The sequence below is a fragment of the Indicator indicator genome, chromosome Z (genome assembly GCF_027791375.1).
Source record: "Indicator indicator isolate 239-I01 chromosome Z, UM_Iind_1.1, whole genome shotgun sequence".
Taxonomy (NCBI): Eukaryota; Metazoa; Chordata; class Aves; order Piciformes; family Indicatoridae; genus Indicator; species Indicator indicator.
Window position 1 is genome coordinate 80,455,169 of NC_072053.1, and position 17,076 is coordinate 80,472,244.

The 17,076-nt window shown below is 39.1% G+C and overlaps 1 protein-coding gene across 1 annotated transcript in view; it reads left to right on the forward strand.

Moving 5' to 3' along the window:
* The first annotated feature begins 275 nt into the window (after nucleotides 1–275).
* The window catches only part of LOC128979427 (inositol 1,4,5-trisphosphate receptor-interacting protein-like 1), a 70,575-nt gene continuing 53,774 nt past the window's right edge, over nucleotides 276–17,076 (forward strand). Inside the window, exon 1 of the mRNA XM_054397641.1 lies at nucleotides 276–281. Coding sequence (XP_054253616.1) covers nucleotides 276–281 — 6 coding nt within the window. The remainder of the gene's footprint in view (nucleotides 282–17,076) is intronic.

Genomic DNA, 17,076 nt, shown 5'->3' on the forward strand with positions numbered 1-17,076 from the left:
ACGGGAACAGTCACAGGTACAAGCACGGAGCGCTTGTTTACCAAAACAGCCTCTATTTAACAACGGACCCAGGGGGGGTTGTTTACCTAGACTAGGTCGCGCCAAGACTTCCCCCTCCCTCCCCCCCGCTTCCAGAAGGGAGAGGAAAGAGGGGGTTCAAGCTGAGCATGCAGGGACACGTCCTGGCACTATTTGGGATGTAGTCTGGGACATAAGCATCCTTCACCACAGAACTATGATCAGTGCCAACAAATTTCATTTGAATTTTCTCGGATATGGCGGTAGATCAAATTGAGGTGTACAAACGCTCTTTCACAACTATCCTTTATCTCTTTGTCACAGAGTTGATCAAAGCAACACTTTTCTCACAGAAACTTTTCCTCATACTCTACAACCTCCTGCAGCTGGTCTGGCTGTTCTTGCACTGCTTTGACCTGTCCCTTATGTGATGCAGATATATATATATATATGTATGTATAGGGATATGTGTGTGTATATATATATATATATATATATATATATATATATGGTGGAAGTCAAGAGGATGTGGCTGGGCTCTTTTCAGCGATGTCCAGTGATAGCACCCAAGCCGTGGGTACAAATTAGAACACAGGAGGTTTCACTGAAATGTAAGGAAAAACTTCTTTACTTTGAGGGTGATGGAGCACTGGAGGTTGTCCAGGGAAGTTGTGGAGTCTCCTTTTCTGGAGACTTTCAATATCCACCTGAATGTGATCCTGTGCAGCCTGATCTAGGCAGATTTGCTTTAGCAGGGGTGTTGGTCTACATGATCTCCAGAGGTCGCTTCCAATCTCTACCATTCTGTGATTCTGTGTGAGTCTATGGTATTCTGATCTAATAGTGTGCCAAGGTTCAAAACAGTCCTATTAGGCTTGACATTTCATTGCAATCCACTTCCCTACAAAAATGCAGATAATTTTTGACATTTTGCCACAAGTGTATAGTGAAGCTGACAATATAATCACACTTTTGGTGATGCAGCTGTGTGTACATATATATACAGAAGCATTTGAATAGCCAGAACAATGATCATTAATTCAGATGATGATCAAATGGGTTAATAGGAGGACTATGAATAAAACTCAAGTCTCTTGACAACAGGCTACTTTAAATTATAGAATTATAATGTATCTTAAAGATCATGTAGTTCTAACATTCCTACCATGGACAGGAGCACTTTCCATTAGATCAGGCTGCTCAGGAGAAAGCTTTATTCCATTTGAAAAGACAGAAGAAAGAGACACTTTCAAGAGGAGAAATGTGCTCAGCTGTTTCCTTCTCTGGAAATCGCCACAGATAATATTTTCTGAAAATAGTGTCATAATGATTTTGCAATCATTTGCACTATGCACATGAGGAATATTTTCATAAATAAACAACACTGGGGTTTGAGAAGGAAAAGTAGAACTTATATTCTAAGTGAACTGAACTAATTACGTGTATGAAGATGGATGGGGGAAAGAGTGAAAGATCACAGAATTATAGAATGGTTTGGGTTTGAAAAGACCTTTAAAGGTCATCTAGTCCACCTACCTTGCAGTGATCAGGGACATCTGCGAGCAAGTTAAGTTGCTCAAAGCCATATCCAACCTGAATTTGAATGTTTCTGGGGATGGGGCTTCTATGACCTCTGCGCAGCCTGCACCGGTGTCTCACCACCCTCAGTCCTCCTTCTATCTAATCTGAATCTTCTCTCTCACAGTTTAAAACCATTAAACCCCTTGTCCCATCAAAACGCCCTGCTAAACATGTGTCTTTATCTTTCTTACAGGCCACCTGCAAGTGTTAACAAGCTGCATTAAGGTCTCTCTGAAGCTTTTTGCTCTTCAGAGTAAACACCTGTAAGTCTCGTAGCCTATTTTTGTGCAGAAAGTGGTCCAGCCTCTTAATAGTATTTGTGACATTCCTCTGGACCTGCTCCAACAGATTCATGTGCTTCTCGTGCTGAGGCGTCCAGGGCTGGGCACAATATTCCAAGTGGGTCACATTAGGAAAAGAAGAGGGGCCATTCAACATCTCTCCATGCTTCATCTGATGCCACCCAGCATACAACTGGTCTTCTGGGCAGTGAGTGCACATCACCACTTCATGTCCATCTTTTCACCCCCAAGTCTTTCTTGACAGGGCTGCTGTAAATCCCTTCATTCCCCAGCCTGTATTGACACTGGGGGATTGCTCTGACTCAGGTGCAGTTCCTTTGGCCGTGTTGAACCTCATGAGGTTCACATGGGCCCAATTCTCAAGCCTGGCTGGGTGCCTCTGGATTATACCTCATCCCTCAGGTCAGTCAACTGCACCACTCATCTCTGTGTTGTCTGCAAACTTGCTGAGTGTGCACTCAGTACCCCTGTCTACATGGCTAGTGATGATACTGAACAGATCCAAATGTATAGTAGTGGCAGAGCAGGATTCTGTTATTATTAGGGAACAGATAGTCTTAACTATATTCATTCTCACCTGTATTTGTGGTCTAGACATACAAAGCCTTGTTTCACTTAAATTATAAACCATAGAACCTTTTCATAAAACGGTAGAATAGCCTTGGACCTTGAAACATCACCTGGTTCATTATTTTGTGGTACAGAAATCCTAGATGAGATTATCTAGCATTCTGACCAATCACATCTTGAAAACCTCCAGCAGTGGGGACTCTACCTCTTCCCTTGGGGAGGTTGATTAAATGCATGATTTTTCTTACTGTAAAAAATTTCTTTCTTATGTTGAAATGAAACCTTTCCTATTGCAGCTTGTACCTGTTGCCCCTTGTCCTCTTCACATGGCTCCTTGTGAAGAGAGAACCTCCATTCTCTTTGTAGCTGCCCTTTAAGTACTTAAATGCTGTGATGTAGTAGAATACTGTGAACTCAAACTACTCTTTTTTGGAAGACTAAGGCAGGGATTGATCTACCTTAAATGTTTTATGTACTTGGCATAAAACTATCTCTGTTCAGAAATGCACTGTTCATTATTGATCTTTTTAGTTACGATTTTTGTTAAGTTACCCATTAAAGGAATATTAGAACTCAAATAGTAATATAAAACCATTTGGAAAAGTAAATGATGAGAAATAAATCAATAAAATATTTTCCTTTTGAAAATTCATTATTTAAATGAATGTGTTGTAAGAATTTAGTCAATGAGGCATTGTTTGCCAGAAGCAAAATAAATATAAACTGATACAGCTTTTATTCAGCTATCAAATCAAGTGGCACACTAATAACAAGGCTGATTGCATCTATATGGATATGCATAATGGTAATAATCTGGCCTGTATAGATAGAGATAATTTAGAAAGGTTGACTTGGGAGAAAAACATAGAATAAAAGCACAGAAATGAGGTGTTCTTAGACCTAATAGAGGAAGAAAGTTGTTACTTTTTTATCTTAATGCTCTGAAGATCATATAGTTAGTCTTGAACATCAGGTGCATGATATTGAAGTTTCAGCAATCTCTATTATTTTCTAAAGGTCACCTTGGTGATTTCTGAGATTTACTACATTATCTGGGATGAAAATATAGGAATTATTGCCTCAAGTAATAGAGCAGAAAAGTCATTCTAATTCTGGTGCCTTCTTTAAGAGTGTATCATCACGTGGAAGTTGCTTTTACATTTTAAATTTAGCTAGTCAAGAAAAATCAGAGAATCTATGGTCATTTCAGAGGTGTTTTAATCACTGTCAGTATCTACGAGAAGCCTGAACTTTGGATATTTTTGTGGGGTAATTAAACAAACCAGCATCACTTCAGAGCTGCTTTCTTTTTCCTTGTTTATGCCTTCATTATCTGGTTTGATCACCTTTACCTCTGATAAACAAATGAAAATTAATAGCTGTGCTTTGCATAAGCTTTCAAGTCTTGAGCCTTGAAATCTCAAGGTCTTTTAGTCTAGCAAAACACAATTGCATGCATGAAGATTGTGTCATTAGCATATGTCATTTAAAATGAAATATACCACTAAAATAGTTTCCTAGTATCTTGAGACAGATAAAATCCAAAGAAAACTACATAAAATGGTTCACAAATGCTTTTACTGTCACATTGTCAATCTTAAGAAGAGTGCTATGATACTGTAGTACTTTAATATGGTAGAATGACTTACATATACAATAATCTTTAATGTTGCCTTTCATGGTTAAGCAAATCTGTGAACCTTGATTGTATGGTACAGTCCAGTTTACATGGCTGTTAGTAGATGTTTTAATGCCTGATATTATACTACTATACAGTCATTAGGTCAAGATGGCAAAGCAAATGCACCACCGTGGTATTTTGTATATGACCCAGCATGCTAACTTTGAAAGATGTTAATGTTTTTGGCTTTGTGAACACAAAGCTATCTCACAGTGCAAGCAAGAGGGGAGTTTTTCTCGTATCACTTGAAAGCTTAGGAGGATTAAAAAACTGAACCATGTACAGAACCACCAGGGAAACAACAAAGCACCAAAAAGAACTAAAGAAAATGTTATTTCAGGGAGTGATGCAGTTTGGCTTATTGCTATTACTATTATTATTTTAAAAGACTGTGAATAAAAAGTGGTGGGTTTTTTTAAATTCCTTTTATTATTATTATTTCCTGTTTATCTATATTCATCTTAATCCAACTGAGTGCTTATTAGGCTCAGTCTAAAGCCTTCACTGAAGCTCAGCCTATCCACAGTATAATTCCTCCTTGAAAAAGACATCACGACAGGAAAAGGTGCATATAGCTGATGGTAGGGAATGGAAAGACTGGAGAAATAAGAAGGAAAAGGGTAAGAAATGCCACAAACAAAAAAGGAAAAAAGACTGAATTTACATTTTACCAACTGCTTTGTTTCCTTGAAAGCATAGTATAACTACAGTACAATTGGACTGACTGTAGTAAGAGCTCTGCACAAAAGCCAAACTCATTGGGATTCAGTTTCAGTGCTGCTGTGGCTCCCACATGGCTTTCAGAAGATCTGGTGCAGAAAATATGCAAATATGGAGCTGTCAGCTGAAGCTTTTCTGTTTTAAACAAAATAGTTTAACTGCGCACCTGACCGCAGCTTTTACTCACAAAAATCCTACAACTAAGGGCAGGGAACAGTAAACTATTGAAAAAAAGGAGGTAAGAAGTGAAGACAGTGGAGAAAAAGAGATGGTAAACTATGTTGTTGAGAAAATGGCAAGTCCCAACTGCAAGCTAAGAGTAGCAGAGATCAGTTAAAGGTTGAATCATGAGATCAAAGAAATTATTTTAGGTATCAATGTAATTTGGATCAGGCTCTTTACCTTTTCCTAGGGAACCTTAAAGTAGAAGTCTTTCCAGTACAACTGTAAAATAGAAGTCTTTAATTTCTCACTCTTTCAGCTGGACCGTCTTGGTGGGGAAGCAAAGGCTGAGCAGGAGCCAAAGCAGTGTCTTTCTTTCCATCCTGGCAGAGGTGGGTGAATGAAAAGATTCTGACACCCCAAGACCAAAGACGGTTTCACAATTCTTCCTATTTTCATGTCCAAGTTTTAATGTACCATGAAGCATTTGCAGCAGATAGCATATGTCCTGGTTAGCATTTTATTCAAGTTGAGATTAAAATGTTACACATTTGGCAGTGGGAAACAGTTTTGCTCTCACATAGGTCTATGATCATGTAAGCACCTAATCACTGTATCAGAAGCTCTTGTTCTTACTGTTTGATAGCATTATGCTTAAGGCATGAGGGAAATTTCTTCCTCAAAGTATAAAGCTTTTCTGGACAGGAAACAAAAGCTATTCTGCTGTACACTGTAGCATGCACATTGAAGAAAGCAATGAGGGGTCAGATACTACAGGCAACAACACTGTGCAAAGGTTATGAAAACAAGAATAATGAGTATGCAAATTTAACAGATTAATAATAATAAAATAAATAATGGCAAAAGCAAACCTTTAAGCTGCTGCTAATTTTAAGAATGGAGAAAGAAATGAGAATTGTAGCATAGCAATTTGCATTCAGGCAAATATGGGCCATATCAGAAGATAGCAATCCCTCTAGCATGAATGAAAAACAAGTGTAGGAATACAGGTCAGTTATGCAAATGCAAAAAAATGTCCTGACGTGGTGCAGGAAGGTAAAAGTGAGCCTGGGTGTTTCTGTTTGCACCTGTGTATATAAATGGCATTATTTCAGAAGAATCCAGCACCCTGATCTGGATCTAAGCAGCAAAGGCTTTTATGTAACTACTTCAACTGCAATGAGTGCTGAAAAAAACAGTGTGGAGACTTTGCTGTACTTAATGGAATGAAGTGGATAAATTTGCTGAGCATTTTGTGCTTTTCAGAAGCATCAGAAATTAACTCAAGCACCTTTATTAATGCAGGAAAAAGGCCTACAAAAAGAACCATGATGATTCAGAAGACTCGATTAAGTAGCTTCTATAGGCTAGTGTACATCTTGAGAATACTTGGCAGGGGAGGAGCCTATACCTATGAGGCATAAGCACAAGGAATAAAAAAAATGTCATAGGATCAAATCTTCATGACCATATGATAAACCACAAATAGTAAGTACACCTGTGTGGAGTTTTATTAACATAATGAGTTGGTTTTGGTACAAATTCAGATGAAATTAGTGTATTTTTTAGAGATTCCAATGTTCAGATTTTAAGTATGGCCTGAATGTTTGCCTTTTTGTCACCACTGTAGTATGTTTGTTTTATTCCTTTACCCTTTAACACACATTGAATGCACTATTTTATCCTTTACCCTTTAACACACATTGAATGCACTATTTTAAACTTCATCTAATAAGATATTTTATAAGTATTGAACTTTATTTTAAAATGTATCTAGTAATAATGAAGATAGGGTACAGTGAGGGAGCACAATTGGAGCGTGAGTTGTGCTGTCCTTGGAAAGGAAGAACAAACCTTTTAACAGTGAGGCACAACATAATATGCAAACCTTCTTCCATTTTAAGTTCTGTATGTCAGCTACCTGCTTTACTTGATTTTTTTTATAATATGCCTGTGTAAGCTAAATACATACCCATGTGTAGAAATATGTTTTTCATGCTTATACCCTAATTTTGTTAAAACTGAATGAACCAGCTACACCTGAACTGCTTCTAGGATTTCACTTCAGTGTTTTCAATGTGCTCTCCATACCTCAGATTAAGAATTTCACAGATGAGAACTGATGGGCATTTACTGATGAGTGCATCTTATCTGGTTCAAAATATATTGAATATAGCTGGTAAACCTTTCTAGCTGTGTGTTGATTATTGTGCTTATAACTACCTTCATCCTCAATTAAACTTTTGTTCTGTGACTATAAGTTGATTTTAATCATGATAATCAAACAGTATCACACACTAATTGTTCATTATGATTTCAGAGTATCTTTACAACATCATATTTTCAATTTATGTGATTTCCAACTTTGTCTTAATTGCCAAAGTTAATTAAATTAATTGTGGATTAAGTTACCTTAATGCCTAGCTTATGACATGCAGATTTACCCTTCTTTCAATAGAAAGTAATTAGCATTCATTAGGTAAAGCTCATGATTATTTTGCAGTACAACATTGATAGATGAGTGCATATCATGGGTTGTCTCAGTGTAAACAAAATGAAGCATCTTGTGGATACCTGACTACTTTTGAGGTCTACTACATGATCATAACACATTTTTGTCAAGATTCAGGCAAGGATGATATAGGACTGTGAGGACTGTGGTTTTTAATTCCTCTGTGTTTTTATTTTATTTGAGATCTGATTTTATATCCTAAGAATTTTTCTTATTGTTACATTTGTCATTTCTTAAGGGAACACTCTTGAGAGCTTAATTTTGTTATTTCCTAAGGGAACATTATTATTTCCTGCAATGTACAACTTTGATCACTTGGGCAACAGCATGCTTCATCACAGTGGGATGAACCCCACAGAGCTGAAGCAACATCAAACATAAACTCTGCTATCTAGAACCTGAGCAACAACACTGAACTGGCTTTGTAATTTTCCTGGCTGCTGCAGTGCACACAACATCAGAAAGGATCAAGAAGAATATCCAAATAACAGATTACTTGGTTATAATGCATTTAGATGAGGGGCTGTCATACAGGAGCCACTGTGCAGTTGAAACCCATGATTTCAGCTGCAGTCAAATGCCAAGTTAAATTGGATTGGACTTACAGAAGATCCATGCTTCTCCCACCCAGGGCAATGAGAAAAACAAGTGATGTGAAAAGAGTCAGGGTTGTGGATGGAATTCAGAGATACTGTAAGGTGATACAGTGACTGTCCTCTCAAGGGGACACAGTACATTTTAATTCTACTCCAACATTAGGCTGAGGTATCCTCACTGTGGTGGGCTGAAATTCCCCTCCCAACATTAACTTCACCAGACTAGCTCAGTTTGGAAGCAAATGCAGTGTATTTACAAGCAAAACTACAGTCTACAATGGAATGCGATGAATATGTACAAATATACAGTAGTTACAATATTTACAGGTGTTTACAATTAATAAAACAGCACAAAACCTTCCTGGGCAAAGCCAGGAAAGCTGGCTCTCTGCCTCTTCCCCTTTCTCCCCAACCTGCCCTTTCAAAGGGAAGAAAAATGGAAAAGAAGCAGAGATTATGTTAGAACTTAGAATCATAGAATCAGTCGGGGTTGGAAGGGACCACAAGGATCATCCAGTTCCAACCCCCCTGCCATGGGCAGGGACACCTCACACTACAGCAGGCTGGCCAGAGCCTCATCCAGCCTGGCCTTAAACACCTCCAGGGATGGGGCCTCAACCACCTCCCTGGACAACCCATTCCAGGCTCTCACCACTCTCATGGGGAAGAACTTCTTCCTCACGTCCAGTCTCAATCTCCCCACTTCCAGCTTTATTCCATTCCCCCCAGTCCTATCACTACCTGATAGCCTAAAAAGTCCCTCCCCAGCTTTCTTGTAGCCCCCTTCAGATACTGGAAAGCCACAAGAAGGTCACCTTGGAGCCTTCTCTTCTCCAGACTGAACAGCCCCAACTCTTTCAGTCTGTCCTGATAGGAGAGGTCCTCCTCAGCCAATGTCAGCATGCAGGTTGTTATCTCCCCAGTGAAGGAAGCGAGAAGAGAAATGCAGAAACACCCTGCTAGTCTGCTGCACCAGAAAACTGAGTATTGTTTTGAGAACTAAATCTTAAGGGAACTATCCCTCCAATGGAATCGTTTAGAATAATCATTATTTTCCTTTTTTACACTGAATAGTGATTTATTTACATTCTTACTACTTTCTGCTCAAAAGCTGTGTAAAATTTTAAATGCATAGCCCTAAAACCAGTACACTTCCACAACCATTCTTTTTTTCTGGCTTTCAGTGTTCTAACTAAATACACAACTTACTACTCGGTTGTAGTAAATTGGCTCTTTTGAGATGTTAGAGATGTGTTATACTGTCTTTGCAACAGTAAGAGAATCTGCTCTCAAATCAGAATTAAATTATTAGTAGATTTTAGGTGGCATGAAGCAGCTGTTTAGATCCTACCCAGGCAGGAAACCTTGCACAAGAATTCTGTCTGTAAATATAATTATGGGAAATCCATATTTAACCCTGCTGATGTTAGTCCTTTTGTACAATCACTTGTGCTTTTGAAGAAACACAAATGGTAATATGAGATTCTACATAACTGTGACTGATAAGAGTAAGAATTCAGTGGCTATTTTCAGCTTCTACCAGTTTAACTCTACCAACCAAGGTTTCAAAAATCACTCTGCTTTGATTCTCCTACTTCTTTAGCATCCTTGTAAAACAATGAGTCTCCTGATAGCTGTTGAGCATCTGCATTTAATTTTTTGGTTCTTGAGGGGGAAAAAAAAATTAATTTGACTTCCAAAATAAGAAACCACAGAATGCTGACAGGCAAGCATGAATGTGTTGGATATTGGTAGTGGTCTCTCCTCAAAAGCTCAAAGCTCAAAACTGTTTAATATACCTTTCACCTTTGAAGACCTGTGCTCTGATTTTTCAGGTTATGTATATTTTTAGCCACTTTGTGGCTTTCCCTAGTAAACAGTTCTACAAATCACTTCCTGGAGCAGAACAAACTACATGTGATGCATGCTGCAAAGCCTAGTTTAAGCCTAGTTTTAAGTCATTTTTCAAGACTCCCATAGAAGCCCTGTCGCAGAACTGCCACAAGGCATTGCTCACCTGCTTCAGCTGAAGCATCATTCTTTCTGCTTAGTTTCCCCACCAGACATAAGAGGTGTTTGCCACATTCACTTACTAGTTCTGAGTTATTCTACAAGTTAACCCAAAGCATAGAGGTAATATCCTCCTGGAGTCAGCAGTGCTGATGGATTCTAAAAGCAGGGGAGCCTGGTTAAACTAAATGAGAAAAAAGGCCTGTGAAAACTGGATTGTGTGTTTAAAGACTGCATGATCATCTTCACAAATTAGATAGATGGTACTGCTTTTCAGCTTTCAAATCTTTCATTTTCACAATTCTGAGTGCTTTGATTTATACTTTCAGTTATTAAGTTTGAATGTATAAGGCAGTCTGCAGTTAAAAGGAAGTGGGTGGAGAGTCTCTTATGTTGCTGCTTTGATTTAGACGTCCCTGAAATCTAAAATTTATCACATCTTACCAGTGACCATGGTCAAATACCCAGTGAACTGCTGGGAAAATACTAACTATAAGAGTTCTGCCAGTACTGCAAGTGCTGTAATATGTATTTGTTGTTTCTATATAAAAATGCACTTTTCCAAAAGCAATTAAACCATTCCACAATATTTCTTTCTTTAAATATTTATAAGAGAAAATATGCATCATTTCCAATTAACTTCCCTGGGTTACAACATTTACAGGAAAATGCTAATTGCAGCAATATCCACAGCAGTTTCATATACATACCAAGTTTTTATTCCAGAGTGCAATTTTCTGACACTATTTATTTGTTGCCCCCCCCCCCCACTTTTTTTTCCCCCCCACCAGATACTTTTGAAAATGTCTCAGTGTATGAGGAACAATTAGGTTCATTTATTTGAGTAGCTTCCCATTGCAGGGGGGTTGGAACTAGGTCATAGAATGAATCATAGAACGGTTTCAGTTGAAAGGGACCTTGAAGATCAGCTTTAAGGAATCTTTAACATCCCTTCCAACCTCTATGATTCTATGATTCTGTCACACAGAAATAAAAACATTAGGGTCATTACTAGATAGCGAGGTATGCAGGCTTCTGGAAATAAACTTCATTTTCAACCATCTGTCTAAAGAGGCATTTTTACCACCTCTTAGACAGGAATAGTTGTGTTCAGATTACCTAAGTAGTGATCTATAGGTGCAAAATATAAGTCTAGATTACACAGCACTTCCATTCCCCAGTGAGGAAGGATTTTATTCTGTAGGGTGGGGGAATTATATATACACTGACATAAGTCTGATTGTTCCTGTAACTATTTCATCTGGTAAAGGAACTCATATGAAAATAAGTATTAAATTCGGTTGTATTAAAAACCTGCAGAGGAACTCTAATCACTGAGACAAACCCACAAGCTTCCATCTCTTAACAGAAAACCTAACCAATCCAACGAGGAAAGGCTCCACAGCAGTTGATTCTCACATTGATTCTTCCATATTGATTCCATTAAAGTTCTTTTTAACTGACTCTCAGACTTAGGCAATCTTATTAGAAGACTAAAGAAACAGATTATGCCTGTATTTAGTGATTGCTTTCACTTTCTCTGATGCTTAGATTCCAAGAAAGTATCCAAATCAGACTCAAGTAAAATGTAAAAGTAGAGCTAGTCTGCAGAACTGAATTATTAGGTAATTTTAAGCTTACTGCTTTGAACTGCATGCTGGAATCATTCTTTTTATGCATTTTCCAACTTATCCTGAGAAACAGCAGATATTTTGTATCACATTTTTCTCTCTTGAAAATAGAGGGATGGGATGTAGGTAGGCAGAAACACAGAATGGCCCCAATTGGAAGGGACCTGGAAAGATCATCTGATTCAACATTTCATGGCAAAGGGTGCTTGGATGAGATTATCTTTCCAACCACATCTTGAAAACCTCCAGCAATGGGAACTTTTCCTCATCCCTTGGGGAGGATGTTCCAGTTAATGGATATTCTCACTGCAAAAAAAAAAATCTCTCTTATGTTGGGATGAAACCTCTCCCAATGAAACTTGTACCCATTGCTGCTTATTGTCTTCATGTGGCTCCTGAGAAGAGAAGGCTTCCATTCTCTTCATAGCCACTCCTTGTGCTTTCAGGATTCTGACCTTGAATAACTCCCAGCACACACAAGTTACTTTGCCCTCCATGGTTGCTTCCTATGGGCTCCCTCACAACTGGGATCTTAGCATGTTGAGGCTGGCATTTCTAAAATCTTGGATGGTCTTCCTACTGATGGTCTTCAGTCTGCTCAGTAGATTCTTAAGATGCACAACGTTGTGGTTGCTCATCTATGTTATGCTTTCAGGTAATTCTTCTGGGTTTACAATCAGTAAATACAGCAATGCACTGTTCCTAGTCAGCATGTCCAGCATCTGTAGCAGAAAGCAGTTCTTGGTGAATTCCAGGAGCCTAAGGGACAACCGATGCACTGCTGTCTTGTTTTGCCAGCACATGTTCCAGTACTTGAAGTTAGCCATGAGATCATTGTCTCATGATAATGGCCTTGAGCAGCCAAATTAAGATTTTCTTTTGCCTTGTCACCCTGAGTAGGAGCTCAGTAGCAGCTATGTAACATAACATCCCCCTTGGTCACAACTGCTGTAATCTTGATCCATCAAGTTCAACAGAACTTTCATGGTACCCATAGCTTACCTCTATATAATTAAATTTCTCTTTACACAAAGTGCAGCTCCAGCTCCTCTTCTTCTCTTCCTATCTTTCCAAAAGAGATTGTAGCCATCTGTCATGCCCTTCCAGTCATGTGACTTTCCCCTTTTTTTACATTTCCTGTGAAACTCTCAGACTGAGAACAGAGCTCTGGTTCCCCTCGTCTGTTACATAAACTACAGGTGTTGGTATACCTGCACTTAAGGTAGCTATACTTAGTGTTCCTGCCTTTGGAAAGTGTTGAAGAGCATTCTTCAATACTCTGGTAGATGTTTTCAGCTACCCTGGTGCTTATGGGAACAAAGGTGTAATAGCTCTGTACCCTACCCCCAAGTTAGTTAATTTGAAGCATAATTCACTAGGTGAATCTGTTAGTGAAGTTTCTCCCACCTCTGCTGTATTGATAGATCTCCTCTCTCCCAATGGGCTGTGTTAATTGAAGAATGTCCCTTAATCATATACATCAAAGCCCTAGCAAAAACACCAGCCCAAAAGCCACATGATCTTCTCACCCCTTTATTGCTGCTTGGCAAGACAGAGCAGGTCACTTGGGCACCTTTCCCTTTCACTTGAACACCCAGGGCTCTGAAGTCCTGCTTGACCTGGAGCAGGTTTTGCTTGCATTAGTGCCTACATTGAAAAGAAGTAGAGGATAGTAGTCTGTTTTTAACCAGCTGTGGCAGTGTCTCTGTGGTATCCTGGATCTCAGCCTCTGGCAAGCTGCAAACTTCCCCCAACTGTGTATCAGCTTGGCAGATGAGTACCTCACTGCCTCTCAGCAGAGACACCACTATCACTCTCCACTTGCTTTTGCAGCTTTTGTGTGCTGCTGGTGCATTTTTCCTCTGTGAGTCTTGGCCCTTTGTTTTGACAGCTGCCAAAATATCATACCTTTTGATCGTTGGTACATACAAGGAAAGTGAAGTGATACACTGTTTCCATGAGTTAATGGAGACCATAGCTCCTTCACCTCCAAAGGGTTGTCTGTTCCCCATGACATCCTTGGTCTGGTATTCCTTGAAAATCAGTGCCCTGGGACCTAATGTATCTTGAAGTCTTGATAATTTTCTCTTTCTGATGCTCTCTCCCTAATACAGTGTAACTGGATTACTTCTTTCTGCAGCTGCCCCACCCACTACTTCCTCTGGCATGCTGGATCTTCCACCCTCCTCTGCCCAGGAGGCAAGAGTGCAAAAAGCAGCCTTCCACCTGAGCATTAGCTTCCCTAATAGGAAGCTTTGTCTGGGTGGTGTCTAGCCTGACTGGGTAGATGATTCCTGTCAGCCACAAAGACCATGCTTCAAACATGACAATACTGCCTGACAAGCCCTTTGTTCCCTGGAGACTTCAAGCTGCTGGGTAGGCTTGCACAGCCACCAGTTATGTGAATGGACCATTAGGGCTGCAGCCTAAGCCTGTGGATGAACAGAGCAGGAAGCAGCCTGATAACTGTCAGACTGCACTGCCCTTCCTTCACACCCTTGCACATGAATTGCCTTGAAGGCTGTCATGATGCTCCCTCCTTGTTTGCATGACCTGTTTGCTAGTGTTCCTTATGGGTCAGTTATATACAGTTTCCTGCAGTTTGAACTGGCCATGGGGACTGCTGATAACTACCCAGTTCTCACCTACCCTCTTGGCTGCCAGTTTGTCCCTACATACATACAGCCCAAGGGATCTGACGACACAGAAACCCTCTCGGACACTCACTGGAGACCTCACAAACCTTGTACTCCTTCCAGTGTGTAACAACTGTTGCTGCTCTGCTTGCATCAGCTTTCTGCAGTCACTTCATTTCTGTAATAGAGTAATGGCAGTGCTCAAAAAATTCTGCAATTTAATTTTAAAAAGGGGATAAGAAGCATCTATGCTTACAGTGTAATGGGGACATTCAGTAATGTATGAAATGACAGGTTGTGGAAAGCTATTTAATGTTCATATCAACAGAAACAAATTTGATTCACATCCTTGCAGTTGTCTGAGTAATGTGAAGTCCCCAGGTAATTCTAAGAGTCTGTGTGAGTGGAGACAACAAAAACTCTAATGAGACATTTTCAAGACTAATCTAGAGAACTATTCAAATGTACCATTTCTAGTCCATGCTTTCTTGTTCTTGCACAGGATTTGTGCACTAAGACACTAACTTACTGGTCAGCTACCTATGCAGAGAAAAAAAATCATTGAATGGCTTTATAAAATGTGTTTATTAGGGTTATTGAGCATGTAAAATATATATAATTGTCCAAACAACAAGATTTTTAGGACTTTTCTTTTATAATTTCTTTGAAAAAGCTGGAAACATATTATGTGATAAAGGCTTCTTATCTCACTTTCTTCACTTACTCAATGAAAAATACAGTGAAACAAGACAAAACAAACAATCCCCAAAAAAGGAATATCTAAATTTTTTTTAACAATTTGGCACAGCTAATGGAAGAAAAGAACTTTTTTTTTTTTTTCCCTTGGCATTTGGCAGCTTCTCTTTAGACAGAAACCATATTCCAGACCTCACAGCTCTTGAATTTTCCCTGAACTCTCTGTGCAGTGATCGTGTACTACCAAATCAGCTTCAGGGCTATGAGTTGCCATCGTCTTCCCAAGGGCTCTTTTGGGGCTATCTAGCCTGGATATATAAATCCCTGGATATATATAAAAATCCCTGTCTTCATCATAGGGGAACCTCACAAGATACTTAACCATAGCCAGAATAACCTTTCTTGCTGTATTAAACAAAATCTTAGGAAGGTCTGTCACCACTGATGTCTCTACCCTTGTCTCAAGCCATTCCTTTCCTTCTTGCAATTTATTTTTCCTGTTTCTACAGGGGGGTTAGTCAAGACTTAGATTGACACAGGGTTTCATGTAGGAGGGAGAAATTGTTCTGGTTTGTGCACTATCAGCATCACTCAACTTACAGCACCCCCCTGGCAGCAACCTAGAGTTGCTCTGAACATAGCAACAAGGAGGCAGGTGGACCTTCCTCACCCTTATCACAAATGCAGCTGTCCTCACACTCCAAATGTGCACACAGAAGAATAAACCCAAACCAGCACAGGGAGCAGCAGAGGGATAACAAAGAGCATGACCACAGAGAGTGGGTATTTGACAAATAATCACTCGTTCATCTCTGCAAGGGGGAAACCCTCACAGGACCACGGTGTAAGCACTTTCCAAAAGGTCACCAAACTATTTCAGCCACTGAAATCTTTCTCATTATTATTGTTGACAAGTGGAATGGCCTCACACTTTTGTAAATAAAGTCAAGTCAAAACTGGCCATCTGGAGAGCCAGGAATGAAAGAAAAGCTTAATTATCTTGCAGAATAAAATAACACAGGATTGTTTCCATGCTGGTGCCATTTTCAGAGGTTTGTTCTCAGGAAAGAAAAAAAACCCCATGAAATTCATTTCATTACCTTGTCTCAAAAGGTGCCTTTTGATAACACAGAATATTTCAACCTGATGACATTTTATGATCCTGCAATGAATGGCACCAATCAAAGCCAGATAAAGTATTTATGATTTCTTATGCTTTATTTTCTTAGATGGGGGTGAGGGGGAAGGAAAAAAAAAAAAAAGTAACAGAGTAGTAAAATGGAAACAAACTGGTTTATTTAAACAACACTTATCTATTCAGGGTGTATACCACAATTTTTTTTTTTTTCAGATTCCAATCACTTTGGCTAAAACAACAATCACTTAGTGACAAAAAAAAATGTAGAAACCTGGATATTTATTTTGGGCAAAATTGCATTGAGGCTTGTGCTTTCAATTTAGGTTACATCAGCAGCTCAGTGTGGAAATATGTTGTAGTAGAAAAAATGGTAAGACTTTTTTTGAGGGGATCAGTGGGGTTTTTTTGTTTGGGGGATTTTTGTTATGGTTTTTTTTTTTTTTTTAGGGTTTTCTTTTGGTGTTTGGTTTTGGTTTCGCTGGGAGTTTTTTGTTGTTGTTTTGGATTATTTTTGTTGCTGTTTTGGGTTTTGGATTATTGTTGGTTTGGGGTGTTTGGAGGTCTTTTTGTGCTGCAAGTGTAATTAGTTTGTACTTGCCCTCTAGAGGTGTGTGGGTTTTTTCAATTGCATTAAAAATTTATTTTCTTCCAAGTACCACATGCTCACAAAATTGCAAGTTTGTTACTTTTTTTACTTTCTTCTAGAAAATAGACTTTTCTGCATAGACATCTTTAACATAAAAAATATAGTTCTTGAGGAAAAAGCTAAAAATTCACAGGGCATACATGGAGGCAACAGCTGTTATCCTCAGAGTACCAAGGA